Source organism: Dermacentor silvarum, chromosome 1 (genome assembly GCF_013339745.2).
Source record: "Dermacentor silvarum isolate Dsil-2018 chromosome 1, BIME_Dsil_1.4, whole genome shotgun sequence".
Lineage (NCBI taxonomy): Eukaryota > Metazoa > Arthropoda > Arachnida > Ixodida > Ixodidae > Dermacentor > Dermacentor silvarum.
The window spans coordinates 345,416,152-345,436,364 of NC_051154.1; the positions used below are offsets into that span (position 1 = coordinate 345,416,152).

Below are 20,213 nucleotides of genomic sequence, written 5' to 3' on the forward strand. Positions count from 1 at the left end.
AGACAGCCAGAGCTTCCTTTTTAATGGTGGAGTAATTGATTTCAGCAGGCTTCAGAGTATAGCTATAATACCCCACAACGTGGTGTTTCGTTTGATCAGCTTGTGTTGAGGATTTCTGATATAGGACTGCACCGGTTGCATAGTGCGACACGTCTGTGTTCAGCACGAAAGACAGAGAAAAATTCGGTATTCGCAAGATTGGATCCGACGATATTAGTTTTACCAGCTCACAATAGGCACCTACGCACTCCTCGTCCTATCGAAAAGGCATGTCCTTCTGGGTTAAACGTGTCAGACACCTTGTTCTAAGGGCATAGTCTTTTTCTAGGCCAAGAAAAACACGTAGGGAGTGCACGTCATAAGGCTTCACCAACTTGGAAATTCTTTCTACCGATTCTTCCTTAGTGCTTTTAGTGTGTCCATTGAACACCCTGCCAAGAAGTACTACTTTTTCTTGAAAGAACGCACTTTTCTTGAAGTTGCCTTTGAGTTGGGCAAGGCTCTCAGAGCATGAATAACCTTTGAAAGATGACTACGGTGCTCCTCTTTCGTTTTTGAGTAGATGATGATGTTGTCGATGTACACATTGCAAAATGTGCCCAAGTGAGGTTTCAGAATGTCAGTCATAATCTTCTGAAACCACGCAGGGGAGTTTTTCCAGCCAAATGGTAGGTGGTTGTACTCAAACAAGTCAAATGGGGTTATGAACGCGGCGTATTTCTTTGTCTCTTCACTTAATGGAATCTGCCAAAAGCCCTTGCAGAGATCTATTCGTGAAAAACAATGGAAACCACCAGTTTCGTCAATGATGTCGATTCTCAGCATTGGATAAGGTATCAATTCCATATGATGATTGAGAGCACGGTAGTTTGTACAAAGGCAGAACGTTCCGTCTTCTTTTGGCACTATGGTTATAGGAGAAGCAAATGGGGATACAGAAGGCTGGATGATACCTGCGTCCAACATTTCTTACAACTCCTTTTTCAGCCACACCTTTTTATCTCTGGACATATTATAGGGGGCTTTACGAACCACTGTTTTATCTGCGAGCTCAAAAGGAACGACATGTGATTTCATTGCTGGAGGATAGCTGCCCATGCATATAAGCTCTGGGTACTTAGTCTTGATGTCGTCCACGTTGAAAATCACCATTGATACGCTAGGTTCTTCACCATGATCTTCTGTTTTTATGTTGTCTTCTGCCATTACTTTGTCGTCCCAATAGAGGTTTATCTTAAGTTTCTTCTGTCTGGGCGGGACAAAACAAAACCATAGGCGACATTGGGAATTGCCAATACGTCACTGGTAATAGAATGTCCTTGGAATTCAATAGCCAGGGTTATCCATTCGCTATGCATGGTCACTGATCCATCGTAGGCTTGGACACGCAACGTTCTACCAGCATGCAAACGACCGGCGTCCACTCGACTCTTGTTGATAATTGAGACAGAAGCCCCACTGTCAACAAGGGCCTTCACTTCAATGCCATCTACCTTAATGGTAGCATAGAGTAAGCTTGACGACACCAAATACACGGTCTCACTGTAGCTCTTTTTCTCGGGCTTTTGATCCATGGCAGTCAGTTTATGTGGAAGTAGTCTGTCGTGAACTATGGTAACTGGTCCTTCACCATCATCACAGTCATGATCGATGCTTCCCAGGTGTTTGCTTATGAAGCTTTCTTTGCACTCGGATGATGGCAACGACTCTAGATGTTCACTCAGGTTATGACAATCAAGTTGTTCTGTTGTACCGCCTGGTTGTCTTCTCAGTGGAACTGTTGACACTGTGGTATGTACAAAGCTCAGAAGGTCATCAAATGTTCTTGGACCTTTGAGCTGGACTTGACTACGGATTTCGATACACAACCCTTGCGTTACCAAAGCTACGACTGCACGAGACGCTAGCTTTGGTTCTGCAGAATACAATAGGCGACGCTTCTCAATACAGTACTCAAGCAGAGAGCCACATGTATATCTGAACCGTAGTGCAGCATCCCATCTTTCTACTGCGTTGCCTTGAAAAACAGCTAAAAAGTTGCTTTTCCACAGTTCCCAACATGTTGGTTCATGATCCATTAGGTGCACATCATACCATTTTCTGGCGATAGTGCTCAAATAACGGCGCATATTCAAAATCTTGGTGTCGTCGGAGTGCCACATATTCTTCTCATAGGCGTACTCGAAATTCGTCAGCCAATAGTGCACACACACTTTGCGAGTCTCCTTCAAAAACATCCAGATCAACAATATATCATGCTGATTTCTCTTGATGAAGCGATGGGACAAAAGTACTCATTATTTCACTTTGTTGCATCGTTTGCCTTTGCAGTTGTTGTATAACAGTCAAGACCAAGCTCACCTTCTCGGCGGGAGTTTCCTCTTTGAGGGTGCCACGGCATATGGGTTCCAGTACGAGTTCGCTCAATGTCTGGAGCTGTAGGTTCACTGTCACCGATCCAGTTTGCACCAAGGCTTGGCGGCTGATTGCAGCTTCTTGCAGCACCACGTTGGTCAGCCTGGTAGAACTAAATTCGCGAGGAAGGTCCGTCGCTGGCTCACCGTGCACTTGGTATCGGGTGAAAACAACAGACTCCGATGATGCCTGGTCGACAAAAAATGTCACCCACATGTCTGGTCTTCAGAAGCTGTCGGCTGCGCCAAAATGTAGCGTTCCTAACTAGAATGACTATATAAAAGACAATCTCAGTGAGACGGGTGTCGTCCGCCATTTAATCTCACTTCTTCATCTTCACTTCTCCCCTAGCCACGCTCTTCGTCTTCTTTCATGCATCCAGCGCAGACCGCTTCATTTATTTTATTATAATAAATACAGTAAACAATAGATGTAAAAATGAGTTAAATTTTGAGTAAAGTGAATATAACTGAATTTGTGTTTTTACTTCTTGAATTTTCTGAATCTATAATTTATTGAAGGAGACAAATGAATGATGGAAAATGGGAAAATATTAAGGCAATATTTTTTGGTCAGAGGAAGTTATCCTAATACCGATACTGAGACTGTATCCTAATACCGATGCACGAAGCGAGAGTAGAACAGTGCTGCATGAAGGGCAGCCCTACATCACGAAGCAGAACTTCCAATCATCGTTTGTGATCATTAGAAAACCGCCGACACGATAATAAAAAATTATAGATTCATTCCGGCTCGTTGCAGAGGTAGCATGAAGGGTATATCGCCAGACCACATCTCTGCAAGTAAAAATTGAGTGGTGGAATACGGCAACGCAGCCTTGTAAATTATACTTAATTGCCGGTTAGGACACCATTGTCGTTTCCAAGAAAAATTTGATGCATAAAATCTGTAGATTTTGCTAATGAGACGCTTTTTTTGTCTTCGGTTAAAGGAAACTGCCTATCTGGCCACAGTGATATGCAGGCAGCACAGATATCACCGGACCTTTTAAAGAAGCTCGTGCTAAAGAATCAGCTGTTTCATTAAAATGAATATCTCGGCGGCCTGGTACCCATACTAAATGAACTAAACTTAAGTGAGGCAAAGCTAATGTATAAAACGTGTTCAAAGCTGTCGAATTTGTAGACGCGTTACATGCGGAATACAGAAAGAGAATCTGTGACGATAACTTTTCATGAAGGGGTGACTTTCGCAAAACAAGAACTATTGCCAGAAGACAACACTTGGAAAAGGGGAATCGATTGTTCGTAACCAGATACCTAGACTATAATTATGTCGGACACTGTAAGGATATTATTGGCTTGTAATAATTGTTTGGCGTTAGTGTAGTGTGGGCTAAAAGTTATTATTTTGATTGCTCTATTCTGGGTGATTTGTAGAGGTGCAAAATGAGTACTGTATTACCCCATGTAATTACACTAGTAGTTTATATATGAATGAATGAATGCATAATACAATGATAAGAGAACAGAACGTGAAAAAAGAGACTAGCTCAAATGAGGATACATATACCATAGTACATCTTTCTTACGTCTGAAATGTGATGACATTTTAAGTTTCTATCTAGTCTGACGCCCAACTACATGCAGTCATCGCTAGCCTGGACTTCCACTTATTAAATTAACAAACATGGTGTCATGCGCGCAAGGGAAACCATGAACTCACCTCTCTCGATGACCGCAGATACTTGCTGTCAAAATGCTGGCGTGAGGAAGCGCGGCTGCAGCAGCGAGCGAATTGACCTTCGTGCTACCTCTCGCTTTAACGCGAACTAAGCAGCGAGAACGCAGTGCACGTAAAGTTATCAGCCCTCGTCGCACCTAGGCTCTGTCCCCATAGCAGATCGCTTTCAAGATAAGGCCCGCACGGTCGCGCTCAGCCGCCCCCAGAGTAATCCCCCCCCCAGCGGGTGCCTTGCCCGCGTTGGAAGACAGCGCGCTTCGTCAACGAACGCTTGCTCCCTTGCGCGCGCGAGATCAAGCCACCATTTTCGGCTCACCCTCGCGCGCTTTTAGTAGCACAGCAGCATGCGGCGCGCGGCCCCGATGTTAACGCACTTCGCCTTTATACGGAACATCGCGGTGACCCCGACGCCGGAAATGTGCATGGAGTGTTCGTATAATTGTTATCACAGTAAAATGGCCTTACAGACGAGCTAACGTATAGATGATATATTTAAACGCAAAGTGAAAGTGAACAGGGATCACGCATTTTTAACGCGAGTTATTTGCCGCGCGTGCGTGAATATATATTCATCTAGGGTGCACGTACGCCACTTCAAAACCTTGCTCAAAACTCAGAATTAGCAACATAACATTAGCAACCTTCATGACTAATTTCTACTCCAAGTATTTACGATAGAATGCCTAAATATATGCCTGAAATAAATACGAACATCAACGCTGCAGTCACGGGGGTGGCACTCGTAGGACATGAATCGACAGCGCCCTCGCAGTGAAGTCACTCGCGACAGGGCGCCACTCCAACTTCTTTGAGGTATAGCATACCTGAGTAACTCGAGCAGGCTAGGCGACTATTTTTCACTACCCCGTTTCAAAGGGGATGCAAGAAATCATCGTGAAGCACGAGCTGGTTGCCTAAGGGCAAAAGCGTAACTGAGCAAATATTCGCAACAAGATGAGGAATGTGCCTGCTGCACCAAAAATCCGGAGACCACTTGGCACATCCTAATGGTATGCCAAAGTATTCACCCAGTGAGACCCTATAGGTAACGTACACCTTCAAAGAAGCGCTTGGATTTAAAGTAGACGGAAGCATCATCCGGTCAGCAGTCGAGCTAAGCAAGAGACGTTTAGAGTATTGGTGAAAAAAAAATGGAAGAGATTTGATACGACCGGATTCGTTATAGGCATAGGTAGCGGTACAAGATAGATAAAGAAGTTTCGAGGAAGAAACAAAAAGAATAATGAGATGTATACAAAACTGCTAGATTAAAATGTATGTATAGTATACCTGAATAACTGAAGCAGGCTAGGTGACTATTTCTCGCTGCCCCGTTTCAAAGGGGATGACAATAAATCATCATCATCGGCCGCTAATGGAAATGAAATACAATTTAGTGACAGCAAAGATATTACCGCCATTGTTCCTCAAAAAATCCTGACAACCGTCTGCTGCGAAGATGCCGCGCCCTCTTTACACGAGGATGCTGTGTCAGCGTGCGTAACGTGTGCCGCGCAGGCTTTTTCTTTATTTTATTTAATTTTTACTTGCTTAACCAAAAATTGCGGCAGAAGACATCTCACGACGATTGTCGACGCTACTGCGTTTAGCATTGGATCAATATTGCGGCACAACCTATTGCCACTGTCGAAATGAGTTATGGGGCGTGTATTGCAGCAGAGGATTCCTCTTTCGTGCTTCCCTAAAAGCACTCGGCGCCATCTAGCGCCGCCGCTGCGAAGCCTGTGCGTGGCCTAAGAAATGCATGGCGCGCCGGTGCGTGCGGCCGTTGAGACACGCATGACGCGGCAACCGGGTTCTCGCGCTTCTTTCTGAACATGCTGCGCCGTCTAGTGGCACTGCCAAGAAGTCTGCGCGTGACCTCCGAGACGAGAAGCTTGGCGCGCCGGTACATGCGATTGTTGCTTCACTTGCCGCACACTTAGTGGCACATGACCCAAGTTGAAGTCAAGAGTTGGACGGAAACCCGTCTGGTCGGGAATATGCATGACAATAATTAAAACGGACACCGACCACGAAAGTTGAAAAAATATAATAAGGCGTTTCGGCTCCCGCACGGGAGCCTTGTTCACAATGAAGTTGAAAGCGGAAATGAAATAGATGAAATAGACTGGGACAACGCAAAGATAATAGAAAAAGAAAAGAACTGGACTTCTCGGCTTTTGCTTGAATCCCTGACAATTCAGACCACCGAACACACACTTAATCGCAACGACGGCAACTTTCCCCACGTGTACACACATTGCTTACGTCACATCTTAAAGCCTAGATAACCATACCATTTCCGCTTTCAACTTCATTGTGAACAAGGCTCCCGTGCGGGAGCCGAAACGTCTTATTATATTTTTTCAACTTTCGTGGTCGGTGTCCGTTTTAATTATTGTCATGACCCAAGTTGGCGAGAGGTTCTTTGAAGAGCAGTGGCTTTGTGGCACAGCCTGCTCATGCGTTCGGTTGCTGTCCTTGAGGTTCGATTCCGCTCAGCATCGGAGAAATTCAAGGGATCTCATTGTATAGCGGCAAACTCTCCGTGGCACATACCTAGTTACCCAAGTTGGCATCAAATAAGTTCACTGGAGAACAGCACAGACTGAGTGGCACATCTCCAAGTCGGCGTCAAAGAGTTTGTTCGAACGGCGCTACCTATAATCAGTCCCGCATCTACGGTGTCAAGACAGGCACTGTGAAATAGGTTCGTTGAAGAGCCGCAAGTATACAGGATGTTCATTTTTAAGTTTTACGGAATTTTTAGAAATCGCTTGTGGCAGGTAGCATAATTCTTATTATTGAGCTGGGTTATTCGATGAGGCGGACATTATCTCACAAGCTGTTGTCAGCATTGTGGAAGCTACACAAATTCATAGCCTATAGGAAGGCAAAATGCTCCTCGAGATGTGCTCATCCGTGCCGCGTCGTCTGCTCAGCGTTTGCTTGCCATCCTGTTATATGGTTGGCGGATTGACCCAAAACATGTTTTGACGCCATAACCATCAGCTTTATTTGCATGCATGCGACAGCGGGGCTTCGCTTCACCTGTATGCTTTCCCTGCAGTTAACTTGCAGCCTCCTTAGCAAGTAGTAAGGACGAGCGCTCTCATAATTGTTCACCTGCGGCACAGCCTCTGCTCGGCGTCTACTTGGCATTTGCTCGCTACCGTCATCACGTACCATGCTCGAGCGAGGTAGTAAATTAATGATGCTGTGAACAATTAGGATTTTATAGTGGTCCGCATCGTCAAAGCATCGCCAATGCTAATGCTGTGGCGCCCCCATCTGCTAACTAGAAATCAAACCAGTTTTACGGCTCGGTGCCGTGTCTGCAGTCCTAGCAGCGTGAAAAATAGTCGATCGTCTATAGCGCTGTTGGAACCTAATATCAGCTTAGTTTTAGCTGCTATGACTGTTTAAAGTGCCGTGTCCACAAGACAGCCTGGTATTCCGTATAGAAGCTCGCGGAAGTATTCGCGACTGTATTGAATGATACAACTATCCGGCGCTGAGGGCGACAAAGACTGACCGTGTCCGTGTGAGGCAGGAGTGCAAGCTGGAACTCCGGCTTGCATAGGCCAATCCCAGCATTAGCTCACCCTAAGATGGCTCGCGCATAGCCAGACAATTTCTAAAGACGCATTTTCGATATGAGCATAACAGGTACCCCATACAAATGGATTTGTCAGATAATAATTAGCAGATTTTTTTATTGTAAGATAACAAACATATATATCTTGAATTCCTTTTTAAACATAATCAACTTGATATTTTGGTAATCGTAACAGCACTTGATAATTTTACATGTATGCAGAGGACAATGAATACATACACGCTTGAAAGGAGTACATTGCTTCTGGGAAACCGAAGCTTGTGTCAAAGCACTTACAAAAGAGTAACGTTTGGAAGAAGTTCCTTTGGGTTGTTGACTATGACACTCAATCTCCAGTAGGACGTGTGTAATGCAAATAGTGCAAGGCCTTTCTAAGCTTTGACACCAGTAAGACCGGAACGTATCACCTGCACAGGCACAACTGTAAATTAACGGGAAGTGAAATCGACAAGGGTATTGATGGGGGCTTGTTGATCATTCATGAGGAACACCTTTGATGCAGCGCGAAACGTAACAGGACACAAGAAGGCACAAGTAAAAAGACAACACACAAGCGCTACTAGCAACAACCAGTGTTGGCACCTAATAGCAGCTCAGTTTTAGCTACTATGACTGTTTAGAGCGCCGTGTCCACAAGACAGCCTGGTATTCCATGTAGAAGCTCGCGGAAGTATTCGCTACTGTATTGAATGATACAACTATCCGGCGCTGAGGGTGACAAAGACTGACCGCGTCCGTGTGAGGCAGCAGCGCATCACTCTGGAACTCCGGCTTGCATAGGCCAATCCCAGCATTAGCTGACCCTAAGATACCTCGCGCGCAGCCAGACAATTTCTAAAGACGCATTTTCGATGTGAGCATAATAGGTATCCCATACAAATAAAATTGTCAAAGAATAATTTGCTTATTTTTTCATTGTAAGATAAACATACCCAGGCGGCACGTCAGCTCGGACCAACGTTGGATACGTATTGTCACTTCCTGGCCGAGTGATGGCCTAAGGATAACAGCGTGGTTCCAATATGGGCTGGGCCATTCTAATTCCTGGCCGAATGATGGCCTAAGATTAACAGTGTGGCGCGAATATAGGCTGTACCATTCTGATAGAGATCCAACGCTGGCCCGCATTACACATTCAGTAAACAATATTAGCTCGTCCATTCAACAAGGCGGGAATTATTGGACCAACTTTCATGTGGACTTGCCAACATGGGTTACTAAGTTGGCTTTCTCTGGGCTACATTGGTCCGTAATAAGCCAATTTGCGCCTCATCAATTTTTAATACTTTCTGGTACGACTTGCTAAGGTTAAATAGCATGTTTGAAAGACTAATGCACTGATCACAGGCACACTGCGCAGGAACCAGAAATACGTTTGCAAGCTGTGACCCCTTCAACAGAGCGGATACCACGTTGGTTAATTAATTAGAATTCGCTTGACGATACTATACTTTCGTTCAGATTTAATAACAGCTTCGCTTATATGCTTATCTGTCACGGGGAACGGGCTGATCGACTTGCTGTGACAGACCGCGGGTTGTTCACAGCAGGGCACGGGTATATACTGGCGCCTGCCGCTTAAGTGTGCTCCACACATGATAATTAAGCAATAGTTTGTGAATGACCTTATGGTAAAAATTAATTACAAGGAACGTATGCTTGCATTACGGTCAGAGGATTACGTAGTACAGTAATCGCAAGTGTCTGCATGTAAGGGCGGTTGCCGAGTGCTTGAAGCGTGTACATAAGCACTCAAAATTTGTTTCGCGTCGCTTTGGGCAGAAGCAAACAAAGCAGTGAGACCTTTCAATGTTCGCTAGAATGATATATGCTTCGAAGTTTTCGCACGACAGCCGATGACCTGACGTGCAGGAATAGCAAAGTCCTTTTCTTGGCGCCGTCGGCAGAAAAGGCACTCGACTCGATCATTGGTGTCGACGGCATGTCGATGTTATGTCTTTCTTATCTAATAGAACCTTAAAGAGACGTTTAAGCGTGACTGATTCTGTAAACCCAAGTAAACCGATGAAAAAAGAAATATATATATATATATATATATTACAACGTAAAATACCACTATCGGCTAATTAGTGTTTGTGGTCGAGTGCGTGGGGTGCGGTTACCTTATCACCATTCTCGATAAGACGCGTGTTCGAATCCTAACTCTTTTTTTTTTCTTTTTTTTTTTAAGTTGCTTATTAATGCACGTTTAACGTTTGTAATTCCATGCGTTTTCACCCCAATTAATCTGCGGTGATTAGGAGGAATGCCGCTGAAGTGCTAGCATTTCTCGGGGACTTCAATTATGGGGTTTTACGTGCCAAAACCACGATCTGATTATGAGGCACGCCGATTATGAGGGACTCCGGTAATTTGGACCACCTGGGGTTCTTTAACGTGCACGGGTGTTTTAGCATTTTGCCCCCATCAAAATGGGCCGCCGTGGCAGGGATTCGATCCCGCGATCGGGGACTTCCGAGACATGCTCACAAAAGTGTGGATGGATGGGTGGATAAGGCTGCACCCTTTAAATCGGGCGGCGGCACACGCAACCTAGCCGTGACTAATAAGTTATTTTGTTCTCAGCGGAGGGTGAGCTTGCAGTATAGGCCGCCCCCTGTCTTTGATAATTTTCGTCTCCCTCCCCGTGAAGCTGCCTTGGACCCACCCTTGAGTTGAAGGGGTGTACTCACTCTACTATAACTTTATTAATTTGTTTTAGTTTATCTTGTTATATAGCAATTTAGCACTTACGTTATACACAACTCAGGATGGTTAAGGAACTGAGGTTTTTGATCTTGTGCATCCACACAAGTGAGAGACAATTATTTTTCTAAAGGCGGCTATTTACCATATTTATTGCAAATTTGCTTACATATTCGTGGTCATGGTTCTCTCCGTGCATTCAACAAAAGTTAACTAGTCAAAGTAACAGGCGACTATATAGCAGCATTGGTGAAGTGAGGGTGAGGCTAAAGTGCCTGGATTAAAACATGTTAGAAGCTTCTATGGCAACAAAACATATATAACACGAAACATACACATACTCATGTGTCATCACAGACTTTTGAATATCATTAAAAATGCCACAGTCATCCATTACACTGTGCACAATAATAACAGCTCATACAAGTGACCAAATGCTTTGTATAAAAAGATTTCATTCATGGGGTTTGATGTCCCTAAGCAACAAGTGCGTATGTAGCTGTTATAATGGTGTGGTGGAAGAAACTGGATTCATTTCGCCCTCCTGGAAGTCCAACATGAAGCCAAAGTGCATTATACACAAGCATTATTTTGCATTTTGCCCACGTTCATTGCATTGTGGCCACTGCTGGTAGGATCGAGTAGTATTTTCAGTGTTATCCATACCGAAAATCAATGTAAACTTCCATGGCAATTATATATCAGAAGGCCTTTTTCCTAAATGTTGCACCATCTAACACATATGACGTAGTCACAACTCTGAACCCTCAAAGCGCTTGTCCATTGTCTACTCTTTCTTTCGTGCCATGTCTGCTTTTTTTTTTGGGGGGGGGGGGGCAAAGGTTTTTAAAATCATGTTTCATATGCACCAACTAGGTTTCTAAATGCCCTTTTATGTGAGCTACAGTTTCTTAAAAAGCTTGTTGTTTCTTTGTGTGGCATTCAACTTTAGCACTGCAAGCAGCTTAAAATCTGCAAAACTAATGACAACTGGAAAGTTTGTGTGGTAACATGATGAAACGGCACACACATTTCTAATAAACTTTAGTTTATAGTCACTGCATTATCTGTTTCTTCTTTAGTGTTCGTCTTCAGTACTGTTTCATCATGTTAATTACAACACCAAACCATCAGCTGTTCCTACTTATGTATAAATTCTAAACTGTTTACAGTGTAGAAGTTATGTGTGAGAATCCTGCTATCAATTGCTTGAAGGAAGTGCAGTAGGTGTTTGCAATTAACATACACTTTGTGGTAGTGATAAAACATTTTGAAATTAACTTTGCTGTGGATACGGTGAGCTAGATGGCAGATTGTGCAATGCTGCATGTGCGAGCGAGTGTTAGTGTGAGTCAGTGTTTTATTAGTATACAAAGACGATGTTAGCCTTGCAAAAGGTGTCGGCATGGTTGTGCCTGCTTGTCTGATATGTTGTTTCTGTGCAACAGTCTCCAAAGCTCACAGCATTATCTGTTTCTTCTTGTGTTCATCTTCAGTGCTGTTTCATCATGTTAATTACCACACCAAACCATCAGCTGTTCTTACTTATGCATACATTCTAAACTGTTTACAGTGTAGCAGTTATGTGTGAGAATCCTGCTACTAGTTGCTTGAAGGACGTGCAGTAGGTGCTTGCAATTAACATACACTTTGTGGTAGTGATTGTAACTAGACCTAAGAAGTGTAAGCCCAAGTGGCCATTGCATTCACTCTAACCAAATCATCATTATCTCCCATGCCAATGCACACTGGAAAATTCTCATGGTTCTGGTGTCTGTTTTCGTAACCATGAGACTGCAGCATTTTGGAACCAGTAAAGTAGAAATGCATAAGCCAGGCTAGTTGACGACACTTCATGGCAATGCACGCTACTAGCAGCACTTATAAACACAAGATATGTAATTGGAAGATATAGGGACAGGTGAAGTAAGTTGCAGACTCACAATTGTTTATTTTTGTACACCATTTCCTTTTCTGGCTAAACCTTGAAGATGTCATTTTTATTCATATACATGTCCAGTCTCTCTGTTTTGGCACATGCATTACTTATTTCTTCAGCAGAGCGACCGATGGCATGCTTATACATTAATCACTTCAATGCATTTTATTTGCATCACCAAGCTTTGATACGTCGGTACACATCACACAATGTGAGGTTTGCGAGAAAAAAAGGATGTTCCACATCTGCCGTCAAGGCCCTGAGGTGCGCTGGCTAACACTCCCAGCTTTAGTTCCAGTAGATAAAACCTTAGTACCCCAGAAAGCGGATGGGAAAACGGTGCTGCGGTAGCTGAAATGCTAAGAGCATTGCACGCGTAATGTGAAGACGTGGCTTCGTGCCTCACCTGCGGCCAGTAGTTTTTTCATCCACTTTCATTTCCATTAATTTATCACTTCCTGCTTCAATTAATACGTACATGTAATTTACCCTATGCTGTCCTTAGTGTACTTGTTTGTTACGATATAAACATCCTATTTTCAATTATTTAATATAGGTAGCACGTGATGTTTATATTGTTTAACGAATGAGTATTTCCAGCTGGCCTTAGGCCCTTCTTTTTATGTTCGAGTTATTCATGATGCGATGAGGCTTTCAGCAGGTAAAACACTAATGATAAAAATCTTATTCTGACAAATAAACTTTCCAGAAAGTGATTTTCCATGAAAGCTCAAACTGGCAGGGAGCATATGCATGGGGTATAAAAGAAAATGGAGACAGCTACCATAGCACCACAGGCACATGCCATATCCCGTACTGAATGTGGTGGTGCAGTGCAAGTTCCAAGTCGTAATTCTGTCATGCAATAAAAAAATTAGTTTAAAAATCTTGCCCTGCTGTAAATAACTAATGCTCCATTAAGAAAAAATGCAGTGTTGCAACGCATATCTGCAGCCACTTGAAGAGCTAGAGGCAAAATTTGTAATATGGGCCCACTAATACAGGAGAAACACGAAGTTGCATTGATGTAACATTGCAGGAGCATAAAATAAAGCCAACGAACAACCACATAGGGGTCAGTTATCAACAGTGCAGCCACATGTTCGTTTAGGGAATCATCCATCACAGCAATACGCAACTTCACCCCGCAGAAAATTACAGACATGTACCACACCAGATTTGATGAAATGCGCAGCAGTTATCCTTCCATTTCATTGAATGAAAAAGACGTTCTTAAGTGCATAAATGGTTGTGCTTTTTATTTTGAAGCTAGTAGTGTGTTGTCGTTTTTATGTTTGTTGTATATCTCACTATACACAGCATCTATAAAAACCTCAATTGCGAGTCAGTGCTTCTCCTTGCTTCTTTATCAGTCTTCTTTGTTTGCATGCTCGTTTCTATAATAAACAATGCTATCATGTCTCCAATACAGCCCCTCTACATAGGCAAAGGAAATGATGCCAAACTTCAAGCAGTCAATTACGCATACGCACAATTTTTGTTCTTTTATTGCTTCCACGTGCCCCCACAAGGAAGCTTGTCTTTTTGTAATTCTACTAACATAGTATATCATATATTATGTAACTAGACCTGAGAAGTCCAAGCCAAAGTGGCTAGTACATTCACTCTAACCAAATAGTCATTATCTACCATCCCAATGCACACAGGGCAGTTCGCATGGTTCTGGTATCTGTTTTCATAACCATTAACTCACCTCAGATAAGGCTCAACTGTAACAGCAATTTTACACTTTACATTATAGGTGTGCTAAAGGGGACTACCAAGTTAGGCTGTATTAGTAAATTCTGCACTGCAATAGCAAAAGGGCCACTGTTCACATAAGAGGCAGCTTGGCAAGTCCGAGAAGAAACAAAATTGGAAGATAAGTGGTAGTGCTGCGGTGAAGTTCTAGCACCAGGCTCACTGTGATGTCTTGAATTTTGACAAGACCTACTCGGGTCTACTTGTTTATCTGGTCAAGAATGACATCATTGTAAAGAAGCGAAAGAATAACCTTAGGAACTTTTAAGTACTTCCCCTGAATATGAATATGAATATCTTGAATATGAGGGAACACACTGAAATCTTTCATACTACCACATTGATGCACCAGTACGACATTAAAAAAGAAAAAAAACCATTTGGCCTTTATATTCTGCAGTAAAAGTCAACGTAAGTCAGTCTAAGATGACTTAGTATTGCTCTTTAGTGTCCCTATGCTATGGTGCGAGGCAGTGGTTATGCTGATGCTTCATTCATAAGGGACATCATGTCGAAGATGACATGTGCATGACTACTATAAGGACGTGCCATGCGGCATCACAGATACAGTAATCGTGCCATGTCTCATCTTCCACGGCACAGCTTGAGATAATGTAAAATTGAGTGTGGATTAATGTGGTGCTTCCATTGTGCTAGCCGCACACTAAACGGCTGCTCCAGTGACGATGTGCATGCTGCATGTATAGATGCAGATGTATATACTGTGTTCATGCTATCTTTCCACATGTGTGGAAGCAGCCAGGGCTGCTGCCGTTAAGATGAGAGGCTTAGATAGGCAAGGTGCTGAATGATGACCAACCTGCTCTATTGTGCAGTCACTGTCAGGCTTAGCCCAAATATGTTGCAATCTAGGCAGAACTACATCACTGCGCCTCACTGCAGCTAATTTTTCAAGCATTAGGCCTTGAAAGAGTGCTGCATTCACTCAAATGAATAGAGCTGTCAGCAAGGAATTTGTTGCCTGGAAGCTGATGGGCATCTCAGTAGTGCCACTGATGTGGTGGCACAGTGACCGTGCAAAAAAAATGAGATGGGCAGCAATATGCACGCCAAGGTGATCACAACAGAGAAGAATAAATAACGAAATAATGTCATATTTGTGCATTTTTGCACAAGAAAGAAGAGAAGGGGCCCAATGTGATCGACTGTTTTCAGCACACAGCAAGCTTGATGGCTTCTGTAGCCATATCACAAACCAATTCAAGGGCGGCTACATGACAAATATGCCACAGAGTTCACACGCCACAGAAATAATTTGCAGAGCCCTTTTACATTTGGCAGGGTTCACATCCATTGATCAGCACATCAATGATAGAATGCATGAGCGTTGCTCTTTGCTGCCCATGAGCACACAGGTGGCCATTTATTCTTTCATTGTTGTTAATGCAGCTATACCACCAGTTTTAATGATGTACATGAGATAGGAAAGGCATGCACAACTCTTGAAAGTGAGCTTCTGGAAATGTACTAATTAAGAAAACAGCTCCTGACATGCGAGCATGACATCTGTTTTGCTCACTGATAAAGAATGCAGACATTTAGAATAACATTTGAACCTTGTTTAGGCGAGTGCAGACATTTAGAATAATGTATGAACCTTGTTAAGGTGAGATGTGGCTGCAGGGATCACGCACATGCAAAACATTAAGTTGTGATATATCCTTTGAATAACCTTAGAAAGCCCCAAAACCATTTTACAAATAATAATAATAATAATAATAATAATAATAATAATAATAATAATAATAAAGATTAAAAAACAACTGCAACTTTGTCGCCTGGAAAGTACATTTGTATCCTCCCCCCGCCTGAAAAAAAAAGTCTTTATAACTTTGTAATTGTTTATAACTTGACTGAGCTACCTACAATTTAAACTTAGGTTCAGTGTGTCGAAGACACTAGTGTGAATTTCACGAACTTTCCCACACTTATATCAGCCTTTTGAGCTACCTAACTCTTGTGTGCCAAAAATGCCATGTTGGGAATTGTGAAGATAAACTAAAATCTCCAAGTCTAACTCTTGTTCTGTCACTTCTTTTGTTTCTATCCTCCTGAATTTTATGCTGGTTTCGTTTCTAAAACAAAGCAGCTCTATTTAAAACATGCCAATTACAGAAATTAATTCCCGTCAGTTTTGAGAACATATTAAGCTAGCACAAACAGGGCACTTATCACTGGAACGCAGAACCTGTCTACAGCATAGCTTAACAGGCACTCACTGCTTGTGGAATGAAGTGCAACAATGACTTTACATTTGTCATTTTGGTCTGTTAGTCATGATCACAGAAAATGTGGAACCCTCTGGTTTCTTGTTCATGTTGCCAAGTTTTTTTTGTTTTGTTTTTGTTTCCCTTCATCCATAGTGGCATTATTTGTGATTACTAAATAGATGGTTTGTTTACTCTCTTGCTCTTTCCTTCTGTGTATTCTCGAAAAGAACTGTTCTGTATAATTTTTCTTTCAGAAGCACTTACCAAGATATTCAATGATATTTTATTCAAACACACACAAACGTAACCACATGCTAATTTTCTAGAGGGTGTACGAAGGCAGAGATGGGAGTTACCACGTCCCTGCCAGTCATATAGTTTGGGTGGCCCTGAAGAGGGCCGTTTAGTCTTCCGTGCTGCAACTTGTTCCAGATGAAGTGCACTTCAACACGTAGAAAGTGGAGATATCAAAGGCACAACTGAAGTTTCAGAAAGCTAGGTGCAGGCTCAGGTGGTATCCGTGATGCAGGGGAACTGGATGGCTCAGACGCTCTGCTGCGCCACTCGGTAACTAAGTCATGGAGGTTGTGATGCGCCCCAGTGTGAGCAGTGACTTCTGAAGAGGCATGGCAGTGTGAGCCTGATGCGGTGAAAACACAGCAGAAGCGTGAATGACAGCTGGTGTAGCACCTTGGAGAATTGACATGCAATGTGTCCTGGTTGTACAGCTATCAGCATGCTTGCCGTAAGTGTTTGAACGGCATGCTATGTGGCAGTTGGACGGCTGACTAAGGCAGTTTGGGTCACTACAAGCCCAACGGCCACTGACAGCTTCAGTGAAAGTGCAAAAGAGGAATAACAACATGTCCTTGCTTGTAGTTTAGCCTCAGGCACCGAGCTGTGTTCCGAAGGTCATCAAGATGCCAGACCTTTCTCTCGTTACTCAACGTATTGCAGCGCCAGATATTCAACTGAGACGACTTCAGTGGAAGTTTGAAAAAGTCCCTGGCATTTGGCAAAATCCCACCCTTGAAGTGGTCTGCCATTATCTCCAGAACCACCACAGGAGTACTGTCAATCAGGAAGCAGTCTCCAGGCTTCACATGTTGCAGTTTCTGCTTGACTTGGTTCCTGGATGAGTGCCTCAGTTCAGAAATTCTCCTACTTAGCTGCGAAAGTGGCTTGTTGGAAGATCGCAGCAACTTTTTAATTCGTCCAAGGTAGCTTTCGAAAGGGAATGCACTAAACTCATCTAAAGGGCCATGGTCTAGGCACTGGTCAGCAAGATGAATTAGTGAGTGTACATTGTACACGAGCTGTTTTTTCCCGTATAGCTCACTAAGCTCCTGAACAAAATACCTTAGCAAATCTTTGGCAAAAACATTGTACTCACGGTAGTGCTGAGGCGATGCTAAAATTCTGACCGCCACATGAAACATTACAAAATGCTTGTACTGAGAAGCAGGCAGAAGAGGCTTTAGGACAACAGGCCCCACATAAAGGAGGAATGTCCGAAACTCTGTTGCCTTCCACCGATCAAGCTCTTCTGTACCCCTTGGTTTCCGCTGGAAACATGTTGGAAAGGCCTTGGATGCCTCTCGCAGGCTTTCATTCAGTTGATTGCGATACAGTCTGCTCAGTCTGTTACTGTGGCCTTGGCATACCCAATTCCTTAAAAGTCGTCGCATGACTCCCAGGCAAACGAGATGCATGTATTCAGATGGGAAGAATGCAATCATGTCGACGTCAAGGGAAAGGAATGGTGAAACACCAGAATGGTGGTGCTTGTTCTCTTGAGATCGAAATGATGCATTCGTCCGTGCAGCTGCATGAAGTCTGGGAAATGTCACCCTGTTCTCAAGGTGCTGCCCTTTTTGGTTGCATCGCTCGCACGCATAATAGCCAGTGTGGCCAACAATACATTTGACATAGCTCCTTGCAGGAGCATCGCAAACCATGGCTCCAATGCTCACCCGAACATGAACATCTCCTATGCTTATCCCCTCAGAGATTAGGTCGGAGACCTCTTGCAAAAATGGCTCTAGATAATCCTGCAGACATGGCGGCTTCCCTGCACCACAGTACACACTGACAACAAATGGCGGTGATGCCTCCACATTTGTTATGCGGCACAAAATGGGCCAAAAGGCGAGCTGGCTACTTTTGTAAAGAGGGACTCCGTCAATGTTGCCCTGTAGCTTCAGTTCACTTGGAACTACTTGCCCCGGCTGCAACACTTGACGAATTCCTTCTGCAAGACCAAAGTGCACGAATGACCCATTTTGCTCCACCTGTGCTTTGCGCTCAGTTTTCAAAACTGTCCTAGCATCTTTTGGAAGGTCGGAGATGCCTCTTCGCCGGCAGAAATCGAGGACATCGTTAATGCACGCATGCGTCATATTATGTTTGGAAGCAATTACAGCAAACTCTTCACTTGCCGACAGTTGTTCAGAAAGTACATGAGTGAGCGTTGGACTACAAGTGAAGGCTATTCCCTCATCTGGCCCAGTGCAGCTGTCTGAAGCAACAAAGTCATCTGACTCATCACTCGATTCGCTTCCTTGGGGACCTCCTTTGTCACTTGAGCTGCTATCAGAGTCGCTTTGCTCACATGAGGACGTACCCGCACTCTCCGATTGGAATTCGTCGACACAAGGAGCTTCTTGTCTGCAGACGTCGTCGACAAAGGCTTCGCTACTCGACCGCTCGTTCAACCGTTTGAACGGAGGCTCACCACCGTCATCCGTGGAAAGTGAACTTCGCGATTGTCTGCTGGTTCCCGGCTTCAGAGGCGAAAGTCGCTCTACGCGAGAACTGTCTGCAGAGGTGAAGCTTGCACCTTCGTTGTTGGACGAGGAAGGCCCAGCATTACGCGGCGCGAGTCCTAGCTCATTCATTATCTTGTTGTATTCCTTTCTTACGGCTCGACATTTCCTCCACTTGGACGGCATGATGAGCGAGAGGGATGAGTCAGATGCCGAAACCGCAACGCTGTAGCCCGTTCCGAAAAACGCAAGACGACGGCGAGGCGAAAGCGTGGACAGCAGCAGAGCAGTGGGACAGTCAGTCACAGCAAGGGGCAGCCGACCAGCGAAAGCATGAGCCGAATCGAATCGAACGGATTTTTTTTAAAGGCCCGCTCGAATGCCAAGGTGCAGACCCGGTGCAGGCGTTGTGTTTTGTCCGACTAATGTGCACGGTGTGCGTTAAATAGGTCTTGAACTGCCGGTGTAATTGACTTCAGAGACGTTAATATACCCGCACTTGCAGATACCCGGCAGATACCCGTAAGCTGGGTTTTAACGGCGCTTGCTCATGTGTGCTGTGTCGTCTGCTGCACTGCTGCTTCGCACCTGTACCGCAGTGTATTAGTATATAAGGTACATTCAAGGACACTGTAACTTCACGACTGCACCAAGTCGGCATTGACAGTAGAAAGGGTGCAGCAAAATCGCGAACCAGCCCTGCAGCTTTCCTGTACATTTTGAAACGAACGGTGTGTTTCACATAGGGTGTTCAGAAGGCGCCATTGCTGCACCGCTGAAACTAGTGAACTGTTAATGCAGGTGAATCGAACGTGTCAAAAGTGCGTTCGATTCACCTGCACCACCTGCCACTAGTACACTCACAGCCATTGAAAGCTGGATTGCGGATCGGATTAATACAAACATTAATATACAATTTATTTTTTCGTTTTTGTCATTCAGTGATTCTGGTGCGACCCGCACAACTTGAACGCGCTTCCCGGTACGCTGTTTTATTGCGTATCATGTGCCGTAATTCATGAAATAATAATGTACTTTGCACTGGTGAGTGAGAGGTGGCGCACAGTGAT

General features: G+C 43.9%; 2 protein-coding genes across 2 annotated transcripts in view; both read right to left on the reverse strand.

Annotated features, from left to right (window-relative positions):
• Positions 1-20,213, reverse strand: part of LOC119453726 (uncharacterized) — a 180,098-nt gene that overhangs the window by 113,649 nt on the left and 46,236 nt on the right. The window lies entirely within an intron of this gene.
• On the reverse strand, positions 16,082-19,535 carry LOC125942340 (uncharacterized). Its single transcript, XM_049660489.1, has one exon. The coding sequence runs from the start codon at positions 19,327-19,329 to the stop codon at positions 17,212-17,214; it is 2,118 nt and encodes a 705-aa protein (XP_049516446.1). The 5' UTR covers positions 19,330-19,535; the 3' UTR covers positions 16,082-17,211.